This window comes from Festucalex cinctus, chromosome 20 (genome assembly GCF_051991245.1).
Source record: "Festucalex cinctus isolate MCC-2025b chromosome 20, RoL_Fcin_1.0, whole genome shotgun sequence".
NCBI classification, from domain to species: Eukaryota; Metazoa; Chordata; class Actinopteri; order Syngnathiformes; family Syngnathidae; genus Festucalex; species Festucalex cinctus.
Genome location: NC_135430.1, coordinates 4992656 through 5015474, shown reverse-complemented (window position 1 = coordinate 5015474; position 22819 = coordinate 4992656). Strand labels below are relative to the sequence as shown.

At 39.7% G+C, this 22819-nt stretch overlaps 1 protein-coding gene across 3 annotated transcripts in view; it reads right to left on the bottom strand.

Moving 5' to 3' along the window:
- Positions 1–22819, bottom strand: part of cnksr2a (connector enhancer of kinase suppressor of Ras 2a) — an 84365-nt gene that overhangs the window by 17572 nt on the left and 43974 nt on the right. For all 3 annotated transcript variants that reach the window (XM_077509493.1, XM_077509494.1, XM_077509492.1), the window contains 9 exons: positions 10912–11087; positions 9357–9430; positions 9206–9277; positions 9062–9129; positions 8126–8223; positions 7701–7922; positions 4961–5102; positions 3771–3998; positions 3498–3685 (listed from right to left, as the gene is read on the bottom strand). In XM_077509493.1, the coding sequence (XP_077365619.1) occupies positions 3498–3685; positions 3771–3998; positions 4961–5102; positions 7701–7922; positions 8126–8223; positions 9062–9129; positions 9206–9277; positions 9357–9430; positions 10912–11087 (1268 nt within the window). The remainder of the gene's footprint in view (positions 1–3497; positions 3686–3770; positions 3999–4960; positions 5103–7700; positions 7923–8125; positions 8224–9061; positions 9130–9205; positions 9278–9356; positions 9431–10911; positions 11088–22819) is intronic.

Below are 22819 nucleotides of genomic sequence, written 5' to 3'. Positions count from 1 at the left end.
ATTTCTGCAACAATATGGAACATGCATTGAATGGCAGCATATTGGCTCTCTAAATGGCTTTGTGCTTAAAAAGACTTGTTATCCCCTGGGGAGGCAGTTCTGACACAACAGCGATTGGCCCCGTACTTCCTACTTCCTATAATCCTAAAATGTTGTTGTTGTTCCCGGAGGCTGGGTAAAAGGCGGGTCACAAATAGTTTTTAGTTTCCGATGTTTTCTGGCGTCTTCCCTGCTAAATGAAGCAAACATGGCAGGACAGGATTTCAAGCTCCTCCCCTTTTATTCAACTTCTCGAAAGAGGCTCGCTCGGTTACACCTGTCTCTTTTGCGCTCATGACGTGCAGTGTACGAAACACTTCGGCATGTAAAAAAAACTAAAACACAATACTGAAATTAATACTTCTCCAAATAAATATTGGTCAATTGCAAGTAAATAAAAATACACATCGGCAAAAACGTGTTCCATTCATTTCCTCCGTGACTGGGCGGGTGTCACATGACTACTAATGCGCAAAAAGTGTTTCCATGACACTTTTTGTGAAATATTTCTATTTCGACACGTCTCAAAAACCACCTCATGACAGCGCAAAAACTTGTTTGCGATATTTGAGAGTTGTTTTTTTTGTTTTTTTTTCGCAAATCCAATGTTCCCATGACCAGCTTGTTTTTGTGAAACATGCCTTTTTGCATGCCAAAACAGAGTTGTAATGGAAACGCACCTATTGAAAAAACAGGGGAAATACATAATATATTGATTATTATTCAGTCGGAGCAAACATCGCAAATGCAATTTCTTGTCTGTCTGCGGGATTATGCAAAAACTAGAAACGGGATTACATATGGGTGCAGAATGAGCCGAGGAAGAAGCCATGAGACACTTTGGGATGACATAAGATGCACGCCTTTGTTTTTTCCTCATGTATAAATTGTGTAAACTGCTCATCTGGAGCGGAATGTTATCGATTCAGAACTGTTTTAAATAATCAGGTTGTGCTGAGTTTCTTCTCTGAATGAATTTTTTTTTTTTTTACCTCCGTCGTGTCTTTGCCGTTTCCACAGTAACTGAGGCATACTGCATAAACGCAGCAACTTGACAACTCACAATCCTAACCTGATCCACAAGAACAACACGTCCATTTTGAAGATAGTGTGCTTCAACGTGGGAAACAATTCACCCAAGCAGACCTCCCAAAACTTTGAGTATACAGTCGTACCTTGACTTACGAGTCTCATTTGCAAGTCAAGGTGCCAACCGTATTCCCTTGAAGCAGAGATGTCAAAGACCAACCAACAAGCAAAGCTCCTGCAAGTCAGACAAACCGTCACAAACTTCACACGACAAGACAAGAAGCAGGACAAACTGGCGAGGCCGAAAACATGAGCACAAATTGGAAGCGCAAGCGGAGCAGAGACACGCCAAGATGGTAACGTTGCTCCAAGAGAACCAGACAGACGTTTGACATTTCACACTGTTCATGAATAAACGCACATACATCTTTGTCAGATTGCAACCCAGTAAAAACAGTCACGTAGAAGAAATGAATCACTTGAAATTCTCATTTAGGGATTGCAATTGAACTGCCTTGAATATGTAAATCAGCAATATACCTTGTCATATTTACGAGCGCACGGCACACAATGTCAATGTCATTTATTTGCACTCAACATGCTACACAGTCAAGTGACCTCTTGGAGAATAATCATTGTGGAGAGCTATTTCAATTTGCAAAATATTTTAACTTTGGATTTTTTTTCATTGCTCAAAATGTGAAATTTGAGTTGAATACTATCAAGGTTATTTCAGTGAACTAAAACTAACGGGAAAATTTTTTTAAAAACTATTTTGTTAAGGAAATAAAATAAAAACAAAAATGCTTTTTAAAAAAACGAAAACTAATAGAAACTACATTTTATGTTGACAAAACCAACTAAAACTATAATGATAGCAAAAATGTCCTTCGTTTTTAGTCTTTGGTAATTAATTGAATGCATGAGCCTTTGGGGATGATTTTCAATGGGATTTTAAGGTGATTTATTTTGATATGAACTTGAATAAGGACGTTTGAAAGTGTGTCACACAGAAGTGACGTCATCGAGAAGCAGCAATAGAAAAGCACCTTCACATGACATTGCTCCTATGCTGCTTTTTTAAAATATTGCGCACAAGTAATACACATTAAAAAAAAAACTAATACTGAAACTAAAACAAAACTAGAACAAAGAATTTATTAAATAACTAAAACTAATAAAAACTAAGTTTTAAATATAGTGCACAAGTATTACACAATTAAAAAGACTAAAACTAATACTGAAACTAAAACTAACTAGAACGAAGCATTTATTAAATAACTAAAACTAATAAAAACTAATAGAACCACCCTGAAAACTAACTAAACTTAAAAAACAACACTCAAGTTTACTGGTTAGTATTTTCTAAATTTGAGTTAAAAAAAATTTTGTAAGAATCGACTTACAGATTTGTATCGTTTAATCATATCAAATATATATATATATATATATTTATATATATATATATATATATATATATTAGGGGTGTGAATTGCCTAGTACCTGACGATTCGATTCGTATCACGATTCACAGGTCACGATTCGATTCGATACCGATTAATCCCGATATGAATTTATAAGTCGATTGTTGCGATTTTTTTTCATTCAAATTTAGAAAATACTAATCAGTAAGCTTGTAGAGTGTAAGATTTATATGAAAATGTATTATTTATTTATCTGAAATTTCAGTCTTATAGAGGTTGTAATCTGTTTCATGTTTGAACAGCATTAAAATAAAATATTAAGGCTTAATGTTCCGTTCATATAACATTCTTCCATGCTCAAGGTGTGAATCCTAACCCGAAGTCAGACGTTTTGTTGAATATTTTTCCATTAAAAATGGAAGTTTAAAAATCGATTAAAAAAAAAAGGCAATGATGATAAGACGTTGACCGAATGAACAATTCTGAGCTCTTAAAAAAAAAAAAAAAAATTTTTGAATCGATTCGAGAATCGCGCGATGTAGTATCGCGATATATCGCCGAATCGATTTTTTTTTTAACACCCCTAATATATATATATATATATGTGTGTGTGTGTGTATATATATATATATATATATATATATATATATATATATATATATATATATATATATATATATATATATATATATATATATATATATATATATATATGTGTATATATATAAATGAATGACTTTATGTCTTTTAAATATATTTGAATTCAAGTGTCCTGTAATGCACTAAATTATCCTTTTCCACCCCAAAGTGGCTAGTTCAACTATATTCCTTCCATTTGTATGATTATTTTGAATTCATTGATGATGTAAGGGCCAGATTAAAGAAGAAAGTGGGCCATGCATGTCCCATCCTCGACTCAAATGTGATTTTCACGTTGTATTCAACTCAAATGTCGTTATAGCAAACATCGTCGCTGTGCGGCGGCGTGCGCACGCACGCACCAACCTTGAGTGTGGAACCGAGGATGCGTAGGCGGTGCAGGTGCTCGTTGAGCTGCGGGTCGGCCGTCCGCCGCAGGAAAGACTGCCTGAACTCAGACCGGCCTTTGACCTCGGGCTCCCGGCCCAGGGGGCACACGCCGCCTTGCTCGCACGCGCGAAACAGGTCGCCCAGGGACGCCCCCTCGCTGCCACCTGGGGGCAACAAGCAACATTTCACATTTGATTCTTGTCTTTTTTTTTAAACAAATAAACTGCTATCTTTTTTCCCCCCTCTCACTGCTGTGTGCGCGCTGCTCCTCCCTGTCGGGCGGCGCCAGCAGCGCGTGTAGGTTGCTGTCGCGCGGCAGCGTGAAGCTCCGCGGTTTCCCTCCCTGGGCTGCCTTCGGGATCAGCCGCTGCATCGCCGCGGGCAACGGGACATTCCTCGGCGCCGGAAGTGTGTAGACAGCCCCCGCCGACATGGGCGTCTGGCTGGCCAGGCTTGGCTCGGCGAAGACGGCGTCCTCTGCAAGAGGAACAACGTCGTCAAGATACGAGTTGAAAGGGGATATTTGATGGGAAAAGGGAACATTTAAGTGACTTGGATACAAATAGTTAGAAAGTAGCTCGTTTAGTTTTTTTGTGCTTTTTTTCAGAAATAGAGCATGTTGGGAAAAGTCAATGAGATGGCAACACTGAGTCGTCCTTGCTTTGTCGCAACACCCTAACTCCACCCACATTCATTATTTGCATAAGATAGAACTGCCCCCCCACCCCCAAAAAAAAAAAAAGAAATTGAGCAATTTAAGCAAAATTGGATCAAGGTTATTTTAGTTCATTACAACTATCGAGAAAACTAAAATTAAAAATTAAAAAAACAATTTTATTAACAAAATAAAATCCATCCATCCATTTTCTTGACCGCTTATTCCCCACAAGGGGGTGCTGTCGCCTATCTCAGCTGGCTCTGGGCAGTAGGCGGGGACACCCTGGACTGGTTGCCAGGCAATCGCAGACAAAATAAAATAAAAATGAAAATTATTTTTAAAAAACAAAAACTAACTGAAACTACATTATATCGTTACAAAACTAAAACTAATTATAATTACAGCAAAAAAAATTCCTTTGTTTTAGTCTTTGGTAATTAATTGAATGCATGAGGCTTTGGGGATGATTTTAAATGTGATTTGAAGTCGATTTATTTTGATATTAAACGGAAAAAGGAGGTTTGAAAGTGTGTCAAACAGAAGTGACATCATTGAGCAGCAGCCAATAAAAAAGCACCAAAAGATGACGTCGCTCCCATGCTGGTTTTTGAATACTGAACTAACTAACTAATACTGAAACTAACTAAAACTAAGAATGTATTCAATAACTAAAACCAATAAAAACTAACAGAACCTAATTAAAACTAACTAAAAAAACTAAACAAAATAAAAATTAACTAAAATGAACAATTGCAAAACTATAATAACGATCAGGTGCTACCGAGCGGTCCCGTCTGCAGGTAGTGCAGTCCGGCTTCCGTCAGCGGCGTCTCGATCAAGTCCTGCCAGGAGCGTCTCTGAGACGAGGACGATCGGCCCGGGGAGCCCGTCTCGCTGCTGCCTCCGGCGGGACTGGAGCGGTACTGCGGGAGAAGAGACGACGACCGAGTGTAAAACGTGAGAAATTTTGGTGCTGATATTTTTGAGTGACATGCAGTATAATCGTAGATGGATGAATGGATGGATTCTGGTTATCTGCACAGGCATGACGTTGACGTTATTTCTGCTGCCAGGCACGCTGACATTTGACCTCAATAAGCCTTGACAGCAAGCAGAGCTACAACTGGAAAACGTTGCCTTGAAGGCGCCGATGCAACACAGGCAATTCATATTATTTCGAGGGGAATTAAAATCACAATATACATAATATATAATAATCATGATGTTGTGAAATGAGCGTAATTATTGCAAATTAGGACACATTCACATCTGTGTAAATATGACATCTCAGCCTTACCCACTGATCTGTATATATGACTGGATAGCCGACAAGCCAAGACTTTTGAGGTGGTGAGGCCGTCATATTGCTTCTGCCAAGAAACGTTTCTCGCCATACCATCCGATACATCTACACGTTCCAAATTGAAGACCATTGCGACCATTTGCGACAGTACGTAGTAGAATTTAGTATTTTCACTTTTAGTCATTTATTTAACTTTTTTAGTCATCTATTTATTTATTTATTTATTTAGTCATTTATTTATTTGAATGTATATAAAAAAATATAATTAAAAAATTATATCCAAAAAATACATAGAAATGGAAATACAAAGAGCAAAATATATATGGGCTATATGCCACGGAAGAGGCGGGACTGTTTTTGCACATCAATTTGTTTCCGGTTCGGTTTGCGACGTGTGCGTTGCGTCACAATACTTGTGCTTCCGACTTTGTGCCCCTGCGTTGCGCGTTCGCAACCTGGACCGGAAAGAAATTAATGTGCAAAAAACAGTCCCGCCTCTTCCCTGGCATATAGGCCATATATTTATATATATATATATATATATATATATATATATATATATATGCATATAGGCCATATATTTATATATATATATATATATATATATATATATATATATATATATATATATATATATATATATATATATATATATATATATATATATATATATATATATATATATATGTGTATGTGTATATATACACAGTGGAACCTCTACTTACGAACGTCTCTTCATACGAAATTTTCGAGATACGAAACTCCTCAACGGGAAAATATTGCCTCTTGTTACGAAAGAAATTTCTAGATACGAAAGGTAAAAATACATTACCGAACGCAACATACTTTCGGCTATGGCTATTTCCTACCATAGGTACCTATGAGCGTAAATACTAGATCGGTGTTTGTGAATCGTTCTGGCATCCCATTGGTTAAGAGGAACCTTTACCATAGGTGTCTATGAGCCTAGATACTAGATCGGTGTCTATACAGCGTCCTCATCATTCATCCCGCGGCCCATGAAGTGTTCCGATAGTTTTTTGTAAATGTATGAACTAACGGCCAACGAATTTGTGCAAACATTCAAACAATTGGTGATTGATGAAGGCACAGTAAGTTTTTAATTGCGACGAGACGGGCCTTTTTTTTTTAAAAAGATGCCTCGCCATACCGGAAGTTTCCATGAAGTTTCAGAATTTGTTTAAAAGAATCGCCCAGAAAAAGTGTCCACCAGTCGGGCGTTTGCTCACTAAGATGATGTTTGCATTGGACATTAACGAAGGATTGTATTAAAAAAACAAAAAAATAAATAAATAAATAAATATATAAATAAAAAACACTTCTGAGGGAGAACATGAACCAGAGGGCAAGAAAACGATGAGGACAGCAGTTAAAAAGGTAAATGACCATCATTTTTATTCTTTACTCTATTCTTTGTTATTTACATTATGCACAACTCTCATTTATTGTGCAATAATCTAATTGTAACATTTATTTGTTACATGTTTTTGATGCATTTTTATGCTTTATAAAACATTTATGTCTGAAATTTGGGAGGCTTGGAACGGATTAGGGCATTTACATGGAAAATGCGTCTCTACTTACACATTTTTTTACTTAAGAACTTTCTTCCAGAACCAATTAATTTCATAAGTAGAGGTACCACTGTGTATATATATATATATATATATATATATATATATATATATATATATATATATATATATATATATATATATATATATATATATATATACGTTTCAATTATATTTTTTTTGTATCCGTTTTTATTTTTACTTTTAGTATTTATTTTTTTTAGTCATTTATTTATTTTGAATTGTGGCAGCTTTGGTCCTCCATACTAAGGAACTGAGCGGAAAAGAGAAAAAAAAAGGGGTCTGTAAAGCTGCACATACCGTCCACTTGTTAATTTTTCTTTTCTTTTTTTTTTTTTTCTTTTTTTTTTTTTACTTGCTAAAAACTAGTGAGCACCCCGGCACAAACCCCCACCACTCCGCCTCCAGCCTTATACTAACTGCCTACGAGCTGTATCTGTCTCATCTGGACATATCGCGTACAATTTATACAGTTGTCTGCTGGCGAGGTGGGAGTACCAAGATGGTCGACCTGTGACTTCAACGGCTTGCACTGGCGTGTAAGGGCTATCGGCTATCCAGTCATTTAAACAGGTCAGTGCTTTTTTTTTAATCCTGCCTACCTCCAGAGGGTCACAGCGGTACGCCACGTCGCTGCTGTTGCTGCCACCGGGCCTCCTGCCGCTGTGCACGGTGCCACCCCCGAGTGGGCCGGGGTGATACTGCGGCTCGGCAGCAGCGGCGGAGGCGGACGACTCGCCGCAGAGGAAGTCCTCCTGGGACGAGCGGGAGCGCGACGTCTCGGTGGAAGACAGCCGCGTTCGCCCTTCCATGTATGCGCTCATCTGGGAAACGAGATTGTTCTTTACTATATTTTTTTATTAAAAAAAACAAAAAACTGCTATTGATGGTTGCTTCAAGTGGGTCAACCTGTTCCAAATTTAGCCCTCGCCTGTTGGCTGAAGGTGAAATGAGCTAACTTTGAAATGTGAAGGTGGGTTGCAGAAGAGTAGCCGGGCGTATCTTGGCCTACTCGAGCGCGACTCACCGACGGGGGCCGCGGGTAGGTATCGTACGGAGGCGGGGGGCTGTCCTGTTTGGGGCTGGAGGTGGCGTCGTCCTCGTGCTCGCTCTCGCTCCAGTAATCTGCAGGGAAAGTGTAGGAATAATTGTACAAAGTACACTGTGTTTCCAACTATGTTTTGCATTTGCATTATTAGGGTTGGAACTAGGGGCGTGCAAACCAAATAAAAAGAGAGGGTGGGGAGCGGATCTTTTCCAGAGAGTGCAGTAGTGAATTGTATCAGTCAGGTCCTCTCCTCTCTCCTTCCTGTCTTTTTCCTTTTTGTTGTGTTTAATAAATGTCCAACAGGTAAACATGACAGAAAGCCACGCCCATGAATGTGACATGAAGCGCATCTGATTGGAATTGTTTTACGATAGAGGAAAACAATGTTGTTTGGATCATACAGTAGGGGTGCCAATAAACCAATCATTTATAAAGTGCAGGCGTCGATAACCGATAAGCCGATAATTGTTTGCAATATTAACGTAAATACAAAATATACTTTTCGAGTCATACTATTAGTCTATAATTTCTTTATTATCTGGTTTACCTGCACGATGTCAAATTGGTTGATAATTGCTGATAATTATTGGCAGATTTCTTTATTATCTATAATCTGGTTCATCTGTATGACGTCAAATTGGTTCATAATTGCCGATAATTATTGGTGGATTCCTTTATTTTCTCAACTGTCTGTGAGATGTCAAATTGGTCGACAATTGCCGATAATTATCGGCCAGCGATATTATCGTGCATCCCTAGTTTCTTGACAGCTCAAAATTGCAATCCGTCAGTATGACTTCACTGCTGCGCTAGTGTAGATTACCGACGTCAAAAATTCATCTTGGGCTGCCGCCGTCAACCGAGGATTGCGCACCATTAACGAGAACGGCATCCCTTTTGAAAACAAAGGCTCACCCTGCTCTTGGCGAATCCTCTCTCGCTCGGCGTAGCCCACAGCGGCCATGTTGAGTCGACTCAGCCATCTGAGAGGGTCCAAAAAAAAAATGTCACGGTTAGATGCACAATGGACGGAAAGATGCAAGCGGCGGTGAATGTGACCTGTTCATGTCGTCCACGCCATCTGCGGCAAAGAAGAAGCTCTTGACCTTGGGGTGGCATGCTTTGAACGCGCTGCATTGAGGGCACAAATACGCACACGTCACACACACGCATACATTCACGTACCATCTTGACGTCATCGTTCACTTACTACTTCTTTCGGCATTCGCTGGCGCGATCAATTTTAAACTCGGGGAGACTGACAAAGCCCTCCGCTTTCTCATCCTGCACACAAGAGATGAATCCGAATGAGATGATGAGCAGAAGCTCAAATATTCCACTTACAAAAAAATTTAACATCACTGTTCTAAACTTGCCGCAGTATTTTCAGGGCACGTCCCAAGTGTCCTATTTGAGCAAAATGTTTCACTACAGTGCCTTGGAGCGCTTACAAAAAACAAAAAAAAAGAGAGAAACCCCCCCCCCCCCCAAAAAAAACACAGCACTGCTGCCATTAGACTGCAGTAAAAGTCCAAATCAGAGACCGATATTTCTTTTTTCTTTTCTTTTTTTTCAGGGCTGATTCCGATAACTGATTATTAGTAGTCAAGGATGCCGATGATAACCGATATTTGGAGCAAATATTTATTTTTCACTAAATGTATATATATATATATATATATATATATATATATATATATATATATATATATATATATATATATATATACATATATATGGACAGCACAGTGGTGGCTGGTTAGCACGTTTGCCTCCCAGTTCTAAGAACTTGGGTTCGAGTCTGGGCTCCGGCCTTCCTGGGTGGAATTTGCATGTTCTCCCTGTGCCTGCGTGGGTCTTCTCCAGGTACTCCGGTCTCCTCCCCCATTCCAAAGACATGCATGGCAGGTTAATTGGGCGCTCCAAATTGTCCCTAGGTGTGCTTGTGAGTGTGGATGGTTGTTCGTTTCTGTGTGCTTGTGAGTGTGGATGGTTGTTCGTTTCTGTGTGACCTGTGATTAGCTGGCAACCAGATGGATGGATGGATCCATTAATTTTCTTGACCGCTTATTCCGCACAAGGGTTGCGGGGGGTGCTGGAGCCTATCTCAGCTGGCATTGGGCAGTAGGCAGGGTACACCCTGGACTGGTTGCCAGCCAATCACAGATACTGTATATAAAATAATAATAAAAAAAAATTACAAAAGAGCAATGATGATGATATGTTGAATCGGTAAAACTGTCAAACAATTCTATATAAAAAATAAAGTGATACTTGACTCATTGAACAATTTTCAGCCGTGAAAGGTTTATTTTTCTCCAGAATGAATTTGATAACTTCATTATTTTTCATATACATTTAGTACCTTTAAAAAAGTAATATTTCTAATAGCTGTCGACTGATGATGACATGACCTGTTGCTGAGGAAGTAGGTAACGGACAATCACGGCTCACCTGTTTTCTGAGTTTGACCAGTAAACTGAGCCATGATTGGTCATTACCTCCTTCCAAGATGTCTGAAGTATTAAAATTCGACTTTGTTTTAATTTCAAACAAAAACAGAAGATGCACACAGTTCCGAGGGTTAGAAGCATCTATGAAGATTGAAATAATTAGTTCCCTGATTTTTTTTTTCCCCCAAACACTTTTTTAAATTGATCTATTATCAGCCATATGATTTTTCAAAATGGCCGATATTCGCCAAAAAGCTGAATATCGGTGACAATAATGGGCCTATATCCCTGGCGACAATGCAGTGGTGATACCTCTTCGTTGATGTACCAGTAGAGGCAGTTGTCCTTGAGAACAAACCAGTACTTCTTCCACTTGTGCGAAAAGTAACCCTTGGCGTCTCTCTTGCGCCACAACCAGCCCTCGCAGTCGCCTCTGCCCAGCGCCTTGCAGGAAACGCGCCGGCGGCTCAGGCCGGCCAAACTTCGGCCTGGAGTAAACACGGAGGGGAAAAAAGTGCTGCTTAGATGATGAGTGCTGTGATGTAAAACAAAACAAAAACAAACGAAAAAACATGGAGGTGAATAAAATGGTCCTTAGATGATGAGTGCTGTGATGTAAAAACAAAAAAACAAAAACGACTTCAATACAGCAACAGATTGCAAACACTTTGTACACTTTGTCACTTTTTGGATGACTTACTGTATCTTTCAAGGTCTTTATTTACTGAACGACTTGAAACAGTAACTCTACTTCTACTTTTAGTCAAAAAAATTACAATCATATATATATATATATATATATATATATATATATATATATAATATACATATAAATTTTTTTAATATATATATATATATATTTTCTTTTTTTTTACATATCTAGTCATATACATTCATATAATTAATAATAAATATGTAATAATATATAATATAAATATATAAAAAAAATTCTAAATTTAAAAAAGCAAATAAATAAATAAAACAACTTAAATATTCAATCCAATGAAATCAATATTAATATTCCTCAGAAATTGTGTGCTTCAAAAAGTCAAAACATAAAATGTTTTAAAATGTTAAAATTGAAGATTTAATCCACATTTTTTATAGAAACGTATGCAAAAGTGAGTCAGTTGCTGGACAGATAAATGTCTTCCACAAAAAAGTCAAAGAGCGCTGATCAGTCTTGTTCGCCTGAAGACTTGCATCCATTTCCACGCCACTTTTATGAGGCTCTCCCCCTAGTGGCCCGCCAAGTAATTGTCCAATAAGTCATGAACAATGGAGCCGTTCTAGTGGCTGTATATTAACTACAAATATCGCGATACTTGCGAAGGCGTATTGATAATCTATTGAGAGACAAAGTATCACGATTTATCGCGATATCGATATATTGTCACACTCCTAAACTGTACTTCGACCACTTTTCCCTCTGATTCATATGTATCAAGAGATAAATGACAATTTGAAACACTACAGCACAGAGACATACTTGTTCAATGTACAAATACGAGCTGGCAGCAGTTCAATTGTGGGTTTGACAAAACCACTGACTGCAGTATAAGCTAAGGCACGTTTCATAAATATAGAAGAAGAAACAAATGGCTTTTCTGCCACTCTAAGAGTCGAAAAACATTTTTCACAGCGGGCTCCTCATTATGGCCTGCAGGGGCCGGAATGCTGAAATTCCATTTGCAATATTACTGAAAATAGGCAAAAAATAACTAACTTGTAATGAGTTTAATACAACACAAAGTACACTCGGGGGGCCACAACAATCCAATGGAATCCAACACGGGACAGAGGAACTACATTTTCCCATCGCGAGATGCTGTGACTATCGCGTGACCGGTAGCGAGACTGGGAAAATCTAACATGGCGGCGCTCTGCTGCTAAAATAGAATTAGCTTTATATTTCTAATTAAACCCGAATTTAATGATTAGATAAATTCGATTTTTTTCTTTTCTAAGAAAGATCGGAAATATTATCCAGTGTGGACGACCTCGAACGTTTTATTGACGATCATTTTTATAGCTGCGCGATGGATGAGCCGGCGGCCAGTCGGGATAATCCTTCGAAAAAAAAAAGGAAAAATGACTCGTCAACAGACACGGACGATTTAGCAACCGCCGACGTATCGGTGAGTATGCTGGATTCCATAAATAAAAAACTTGACGTCCTCTGTCTTATCCGCGAGGACGTCAAAGAATTAAAGGCAAGTTTGGAATTCGTTAGCCAACAGGTAAGCGATCTCCAATGCGATAACTCCGAGCTACGCTCCTCTCTCGTCGCTGTCACAGCCGAGTTGGAGACGATTAAAAAGGAAAATAAAATGCTAAAGGAAACGGTCTTAGATGTTCAATCCCGTAGTATGCGGGAAAATCTAATATTCTCAGGTATATCCGAAAATTCTCCAGATAATCCAGAGGGTGAGATAAAAAAATTCATGACATCATCGCTAAAGATCCCACAGGAGACGGTAAATAATATCTCTTTTCACCGTGTACACCGGCTCGGAGCTCGTAAGGGCAATAAGCCCCGTCCTATTATTGCTAAGTTCGAACATTTTAAACATAAAGAATTGGTAAAAAGTAAAGGACGGGAGCTCAAAGGGACATCTTTCGGGATGAATGATCAATTCCCAAGAGAGATAAACGAGCGGCGAAAAGTACTGTTTCCTATCATGAAACAAAATAGACAGGAGGGTAAACGGACTTCGATGGTCGTTGATAAATTATATATCGACGGCCAGCTATTCCGAAACCCAACCTCGACCCCTTGGCTGTTCTAACTGACAATTGGTAGAGCCGAGCATTGTGTGATTATTTGACGTAGGTATATGTATATGTATGTGTATGTATATGTGTATATATGTATATATATGTATATGTATATGTATGTATATGTATGGATAATGGGTTACGAAATAGAATATGAATTTATATTATGCATAGGCTATAAAGTAATAATAATAATAATAATAATAATATAGAAATATATTCTTAAAAAAATAAATTAATAATAATAATAATAATCTCGCTTAGGTCACCATTTACTGGTGTATTGTTATGTTGAATCCCCCACAGATTTCCTTCACACTCACTTCCCCCCACGTTTCTTCACTATTATACTTATCTACTTGCTATCTCTCTCTTTATATAAATTATATAAATTGCCTAATTACTCTTTTGCTATCCTACAATATGTTAATATTAATAAGCAGCTTATATAGATGTATACATAAGACTGAGTCTATATTGCTTGTATGCAGAAATTAGCTCTGGTCTCCTGGAATGTGTGTGGCGCTCGCTCCCAGGCAAAAAGAATAAAAATTTTAGACCATCTCTCAAAATTTAAGGCAGATATTTGTCTCCTACAAGAAACCCACTTACAAAAATCAGAAGAAAAATTATTTATAGATAAAAATTTTAGTCAAGTTTACTCTGCCTCCTATAATAGTAGACAAAGAGGTGTCTCTATACTTATACATAAGAATTTATTCTTTACTCTAAATAATATAGTAACAGATTTAGAGGGCCGATATATTATTATCCAGGTAACTATATTTAATAAAGTATATACAATTGGTAATTTATATGCCCCAAATAATGATGACCCTGATTTTTTCCATGAATTTTTCTCTCGGTTACTCGATTTAGCAACAAATTCTACTATTATTATTGGAGGTGATTTTAACACGGTCTTGAACCCGTTAATAGATCGTTCTAATAATACGATATATACAAGGCGATTACGATCCGCTAAAGTAATAGATGAGTATATGGAGGATTTTGGCCTCAGCGATGGCTGGAGACTTCAAAACCCAACTAAGAAGGAATTTACTTTCTTCTCTGCTGTGCACCGATCATTCTCAAGAATTGATTTTTTCCTTACAAATAATTCTATTGTTGATAAAACTGCTATAAAAATACATTCTATAATTATAAGTGATCATGCACCAGTCTCCCTCACTCTACAAATTGACTCTACCTTTAAACCTCCCCCGATATGGCGTTTTAACATCTCATTACTGAAAGACGTAGAGTTTGATAAAATTATTAGAAGGGAGTGGGCAGATTTTTTGGAAATAAATGACTCTCCAAATATATCTCCATCTCTTCTCTGGGAAGCAGGGAAAGCGGTAATTAGAGGGAAAATTATATCATATTCAACTTATAAAAAGAAACAGGATCAAAAATTAGAAAAATACCTGGAAGATAAAATTAAACAACTAACGGATGAATATGTATTAAACCCAAATAATCAAATATGGATAGAACTACAGAATATAAAAATACAGTTAGATAACATGTTATCTAAAAAGACAGAGTTTATAATACAACAGTTGAGATATAATAATTTTGAACATAATAATAAATCAGGTAAATTCCTGGCAAATCAACTTCAACGGAATCGGGAAAAATCTCTTATAACGGCTATTAAAGATATAAATGGTGAATGCACACAATCACCAGAAGAAATTAACCATATTTTTTATAACTATTATCGAAATCTATACACAGAAATTAATAGACCTAACCCTGAATATATTGAGGAATTCCTAAACAGCTTAAATATACCTCAGTTATCTATTGAACATAAAGATATTCTCGATACCCCGCTTACTATAGATGAGTTGTATCGTGCTTTAGACAGTATGCCTAATGGCAGAGCACCTGGTCCAGACGGCTTTCCGGCTATATTTTTTAAACATTTCTGGTTAATGTTTGCTCCATTATTTCTAAGAGTAGTAACTGAAATTAAAAGTAAAGGTGATATACGTCAAGATATGAATATAGCAGCAATTAAACTTTTATTAAAGCCAGAAAAAGACCCTACCCTCCCGTCAAGTTACCGACCGATATCACTAATTAATACCGATATTAAAATTATCGCTAAGGCCTTGGCATCTCGATTAGAGACGGTAATCTCGACAATTATTCATAGTGATCAAACAGGTTTTATTAAAGGTCGTCATTCTACTAATAATATTAGGAGACTCTTTAACTTGATTAGTATGTCACAGCGGCATGATAAAAAGGCAGTTGTTATTTCGCTGGATGCAGAAAAAGCATTCGATAAAGTTAACTGGTCCTTCCTCTTTGCTGTCTTAAATAAATTCGGCTTCGGGGAGTCATTCATTCAATGGGTCTCAATATTATATGATTCTCCTAAAGCTACAGTTACTACTAATGGGATTACATCACAGAGTTTTACTTTACAAAGGGGAACAAGACAAGGGTGCCCAATTTCTCCTTTATTATTTGCTATATTTATTGAGCCGCTTGCATTAGCTATACGTCAGGATAGACGGATCCAAGGAATCCACTCCGGGACAATAGAACATAAAATTAATCTATATGCCGATGATATATTACTCTATTTAGAAGAACCTGCTATTTCGCTAGGGGAAGCATTTAAATTAATAACTAAATTCTCTCACTTATCAGATTACTCTATTAACTGGACAAAATCAACATTATTACCTATTACAGAAAATTCATGGAATCCTACAAGTCAGGATCCACACTACTCCTTTCCTACAGGTAATTTAAAATACTTAGGTGTTAAAATTTCACCTAAGTTAACTGAATTAACTTCTTTAAATTTTTCACCATTATTGGATAGTATCCGTAGTGACCTGGAACGCTGGAATAATCTTCCGATCTCTTTAATAGGACGGATAGCTACTATAAAAATGAAAGTTTTACCAAAGATTAATTATTTATTTTCAATGATTCCATTTAAACCTACGTCTAACTGGTTCCAATCGCTGGACTCTGCTATCATAAAATTCTATTGGAATAAAAAAAAAGCCAAAATTAGTCTATCTACTCTTCAGGAAAGTAAATCTAAAGGAGGTTTAGAGGCACCAAACTTTATGTACTATTATCTAGCTAATCAACTACAATATCTTGTGCTATGGACACAACCCAACAGAGATACTAACTGTTGGTTGGAATTGGAGCAGAAGGATTGTAATAATCTTAGACTGTCAGATTTACTCTTTATTACAAAATCAATAAGACGACATAATTGTTTTAAAAACCCAATGATAGCCGCCACCCTGACTGCCTGGTGGAAGGCATTAGAAATTACAAACTCCCAATTGGCGCCCTGTGGGCTCTCTCCCATTTGGCATAACCCCGACTTTCAACTTAATAATCAGTCGTTCCATTTAAGCCTATGGGAGCAGAAAGGAATTACACACCTTCATCATCTTTTCTCAGATAATAAGTTTATATCATATACAAACTTGGTCCAGAAATATGAAATAAAAAAGGGAAATTTCTTACATTATCTGCAAGTTAAAAATATGGTTAAGAAACAAATCCCAACACTTCAAGATACGCTCCAACTGCCTGTCTTAGCTAAAGATATTATAAAGCTTTCTCCAACAACAATAAAGAAAATATCAAAAATATATAAGTTATTTTTATACACAAATAAAACGTATTTACCGACTTTAAAATGGGAAAAAGACTTGTCTATAGTTCCGGAACCAGACTTTTGGACCCAAATCTGTGAAAATGTATTTAAAATGACCAAACAGACAAATTTGCAACTTATCCAATATAAGATACTTCATAGAACATATATTACACAATATATGATGAAAAAAATGGGACTCTCTGACTCCGACATTTGTCTCCAGTGCTCACAAAACACTGCCGATACTTATCTTCATGCTTTATGGTCATGTACTCCAGTGCTGCATTTCTGGACTAAAATCTTGGAAAAGCTCGCTGATATATTAAACTGTAGGCTTCCTTTATCTCCAAGACTGTGTTTACTAGGTGACTTAACAATAACTGAGCGACCATGTAAACAATCTCAATCTATATTTATAGCCCTTACTATTGCTAAAAAAATAATCCTTGTCAATTGGAAAAATAAACAATCTCTAAATATCGACCACTGGTTAAACTTACTAATAAATTATATCTCAATGGAAAAAATCTCTGCCTTAAATAAAAATCAAGTATCAAGATTTAAACAAATATGGTCTATGTACATAGAATATTTTAATCTCAATTTGGCAACTTAATCCTGCCAAGAGCCTGTTAACGAGAGCCACCACATCGTTACAACTTCTGTTTTCGCTGCTCCTGTATTTGGTATTTTGTATCTGATTGTTTTTATTTTTATATAGTCAGGAACCTAGTTGCTGCTAGTGGGCTCGAGCATACCACACTATACGACACTATACTCAATAACTCCTTAAGATCTATTTCTAGTGGGCACTAAGCATCAACACTTGGTGTTACTGCATGCTAATTAGTCAATTTTCTTGACGCCGTCCCCTGTGGTCGGGCGGGGGTGGTTCTGCCCCCCCCCCCCCCCCCCCCCCCCGTTGTCTGCTCGGTGGCGGTTGCGTCTTGGCCGCTCCCTGGGCCCCCTGTGGGGTGCGGTGTTGGGGTGCTTCCCCTGGTGCCCGGGGCGGTGCCGTCCCGGCGCGGTCCGCTGCTCCGTGCCCGGCGGCGCGGTTCGGGGTGGGTGGGCCTCCGGTGTGCCCCGTGGTTCCCTCTCCCCTCCCCCTTCCTCCCCCCCGTCGCCTCTCCCTCCTCGCCTCCTCCCGCCCATCCTCCTCTGCCTCCCGGTCCCTTTTCCCTTGTCGCCCTCCCTCCTCCTCTCCCCCCCCGCCTCCTGCCCTGCAGCCGCCCTTTCGCCTTCTTGTCGTCTTCTCCCCGCTTCCCCCGCCCCCCCCCCCCCCTTCCCTGTCTGCCCTGCGGCCCCTCCCCCTCCCTCTCCCTGGGCCTGGGGCTCCCTCCCCGGCCCGGGCGTCGGGCTCCGGGGGCCGGGCGAGGGTTTGGGGCCTGCCCCGCTCCGGTATAACTCCTGGTGCCCCGGGCGGGCCCCGGTGGCTGGTGGGCTGTCCGGTAGCCCTGCTGCGCTGGCTGTCCGCCCATTGTGGTGCCGGGTGGATGAGGTGGGGGGCGGCGGGGGGTGGGGGTGCTGGGGGGCGGGCGTGCCACCTACACCCGCCGGGTTGGGTGAGGCCCCGCTGGTCGCTCCTCTTACTCACTTCACTAGCTTGCACTATACACTTTGTAAATATACACATAGGGCACACAACACATTTCTTGGTGGGGTGGGGAAGGGTGGAAACACCGTCTTCACCCTTCAACTCCCCTCCAATTTTAATGCACCTCACGTCCAAGGGGAGGGGTGAGTTGGGGCGGGGAGCCATCAGAGGGGATGGACTGCAGTGCCTGGCAGCGCTGTGGTCCCCCCCATTTGTGTCCCTGCCCCACCACTTTGTCCCTCCATTCCCTTTTTTAATGCACCACACATATACATATTCATTTTTTGGGGGGGGATACGGGTGTGTCGGAGTAGGGGAAATTTTTTCCCTCTGCTCCGACTCACCTGCTCCCAATTTTAATGCACCACACGCACACACTTGTATATACACTGGGTGGGGCCACATTCACGGTGTAAGGGTAGAGCTCGCCAGTCGGCGAGCTGGCGGACTCAGTAACAGGGTTAGGTGTCACTTGTACTCTGGCGTGACGACCGGGGCCTCTCCCCACCGGGCTCGGTGTTCTGGTGTCCCGCCTTCTCCCCTGGTGCTTCCTCCTCTGCTTCCCCCCTCCCGCCGCGGTGCAAATCTCGCGCGGCTGGAGGTGGGGTGGGCACATCTTCCCTCTCTGCGCTGCTGCCCGGTGCCGGTTTCCGGGGGGGGGGTGGGGGGTTCTCGCGGGGGGCCGGGTTCGCGGGGGGGGGGGTGGCGGCCGTCGGGGGGGGGCGGCTTGTTTGGGGGGGGGGTGGAGGTATGGGTGGGTGGGGGGTTGGGTGCTGGGGGTCGGGGTGTGTTCGGGGGTTTGGGGGTCGGGGGTGGTGGGGCCTGGGTCGTGGTGGATGGCGGGTTTGGGTGGGGTGCGGGGGGGTCGTGGGGGGATGGGGGCTGGGGACCGGTGGGGCGCTGTGGGGGCCCGCTGGGCCTCGTTCTGCGGCCTTGGGCTCGGGGGTGTGGGCCGGGGCTGGGGCGGGGGTGTTCCGGGTATCTGGGTCGGCTCGCTGACCGGTGTCCGCTCGGGTGGCTTGGGGGTGGCCTTGGTGCTGCCGCGGCCTGGGGATTCCGGGGGGGGTGGGGGGGGGGGGGGGGGGTGCTCGCTTTGCTGGACCGCGGTTGACGGCTTCTCTCTTTGGTGGTGGTCCTTATGCATGCCAGATCCGTCGCACCAGCATCTACTGAAACTCAACAGAAGTACCCTCTCCCTCCCACAGCCCCTTGAATCAGTTGGTGCTGGTGTCTGTGGTTCTCACTTTTCTTTATCTATCCTTCCCTCCTTCCTCTCTTTAGTTTTTCCTCTGGTCACTTGAGATCTTAATTTATTAGAAGTATGAGGTTTCTGGGGTTGGCATAAGACTCCGGTTTTGTAACCACGCAGGAGGGGTCTTGTTGGTGCTGGACTTCACTTTGATGGATTGGATGTACTGGCTTCTATTGATCTCACTCTGCCTTATCGATCCTTCCCTCCTTCCTCTCTTTAGTTTTTCCTCTGGGCTCTTGAGATCTCGCTAAATTTGCTGGAATTTAGAGGCTTCCGGGGTTGGCGTAAGACTTTGATTTTGTAATCATGGGGAAGGCAGGAAGTGTTTGGTCGGTGCTGGATGTCACTTTGATTTACCTTTCTTTTCTCTTTATTTCTTTTTTTTCTGACCTTTTCTCTGGTCTCCTGACCATTTAAATCTCACGACTCTGGCAAGATTCTGAAGTACCTGGTTAAGGCGAAGGGTAATGGGATATTTATAAGGTTTTAGGTGAATGAATGAGTATAAATTTATACGTATTTGCACGCACGCACGCAAACGCACGCAAACGCACACACGCAAACGCACGCACGCACGCAAACGCACGCACGCAAACGCACGCACACATACACACACACAAAAAAAAAAAAAAAAAAAAAAAAAAAAAAAAAAAAAAGGAAAAGAGCAATGATGACAAGACGTTGAATCGGTAAGACTACCGAATGAACAATTCTGAGCTCTTCAAAAAAAAAGAAAAAAAAAAAAAAAAAAAAAAAAAAAAAAAAAAAAAAAAAAAAAAAGGAATCCAACACGGGAGATACAGCACCTTTAATGTTGAATTTGAAGTATTATTTTAACGACATGCTTTTTGTTGTTGTAGAAATGCACAACATCATCTTTTTTAATTTGTGTTTACGTGTACCAGCTTGTGAAGATCTGAACAACATTTCATTGCCTACTTAAGCGGAAGAGGGATTTAGACGGTGCATGATTGTGTTCATTTTGAAAGCCTGCATCACATTTGTGTAAACAAACAAAATATGCATGGTACTTTGAGCAGATGGTGAAACCAACCAAAAGCCCGGCGGGAAATAAATCAATGTTTATGGGAAGAAGTGACAGTAATACATTTTATTTATATACAGGGCTTTTCAAAATGCTCAAACACGCGTTACAGGTACAGATTTTATGAAACACATTGAAAGCTTAAATCAAGAAGAATAAATCCCATTTTAAGACCTGAGGAGGGGTGTTTAATAAGCTTTAAGAAGGAAAAAAAGTGAGAAATATGACAAACCTTGAACAAAAAAAACAAAAAAACAAAAAAAAACGTGACAAACATCATGTTTTAGATACATGCAAAATAAAATGTTAATATTAAAATACTGCGAGAATGCATCTTGCGAGATCAAGGTTAGGAGGTTAGCGCTAGTGCTAGTTTACTGCTAACATGACAGTTCCTTACAAACTCACGGTTTAGAAGACTCAAATATGCGTGGAACTGCTTTATATGCCGTCTTCAACACTATTTGAAATACAAAACGACATTATTAATTGTTTCCTTCATTATTTAATACTCACGAAACAATCATTTTTTTAATGTATCGTCATTTAAAGCTCTGGCAGCCGTGGGTGCGCTACTTCCGGGATCATCTGCTCTTGAGCAGCGCGTTTAGCCAATCAGATTTGGGCTCAACAGGTGTTCTGTGACGTTGCAGCTTTCCTGTCCTTGGATTGGACGGAGGGTGTGATACTTTTACCGGGAGTGCAACTACATGGTCTTTAGTCTAATTTTCGTAGTTCTGATCAACCGAAAGACAGTCAACAAACAACATTAATTTGCGATTTTTTTTTTCTCTGCCCCCCTAAGCCGAGAAAAGGACAACACTAATTACTTAGCCAGCCTCTTTTCTAGAGTGTATAAAAATGTCCAATAGTGTGAATTTACATTATAAAACGAAAGGACTCGCGGATAAAGTCGACTCGAGGAGAGAACAACATAGATGGACTCTCCAGTTGTCAGTTTGTGGTGAGTATAAAAAGCATTTTTATGTAACTGCCTTGTTGATGTTGTTTTTGTTGTGTAAGTCGTGTGGCGTTTGGACACCTATCGAATACTGTCGCGTTATTTGAATGCTGAATGCCACTAATTCGAGCAGCATAAGGTGTAATGTTGTATTACTATTCTGTGTCATGTTGATGGCTGTCTGTGTTATGCATTATGTTGCTGTGAGATTACTTCATTTATTAAAGCAGGCCACGCACTGAATGCCTACTCATGAATACAAACACTGCACTGTACCGCCTACAATCCTACATTGATCATTTTCATGTATGCATTATGACTCCTTGCTAATGGGATCCAGTACCATAGTTGCATCACTGATTATGCCTTTGCAAAAGATAATACTGCTCGATTTTAATTGACAATATGGTCACAGATACATTCATTTTAGAGATAGACCGATATGTTTTTTTGGGGGGGGCCGATGCCGATTATTGGTAATCAAGGATGCCGATAGTCGATATTTAGAGCCGATATTCATTTTCACAAAAGAGGGAAAATATTAACATCAAAATTTGGAGAAAATAAAAACTCCAGCTATTAATTTTTTTTCTGGGAATTTTAAAGCATATGTTTATTGAGCAAGTTTTAAGGTTAGTAAAATATTGGGAGTTTTTTTTTTTTTTTTTTTTTTAATCTTCGTCAATAGACATCTTTTTTTTTTTTTTTTTTTTTTTTTAATCTAACAATTTCCTGGATCTCCCCGGGGCAGTAGTATGTTTTCAAAAGTTAAATAAAAACAAACAATTGTTTTCTACACAAAATTAAGTATTTCAAAATCTGTGAAGTATTAAATTTTTACTTATCCTAGTTTTAATTTCAAACAAAAACAGAAGGTGAAGAGAGTTCCCAGGGTCAGCAAAAATGAAAATGAAAATTTGCAATTTTTTTTACATTTA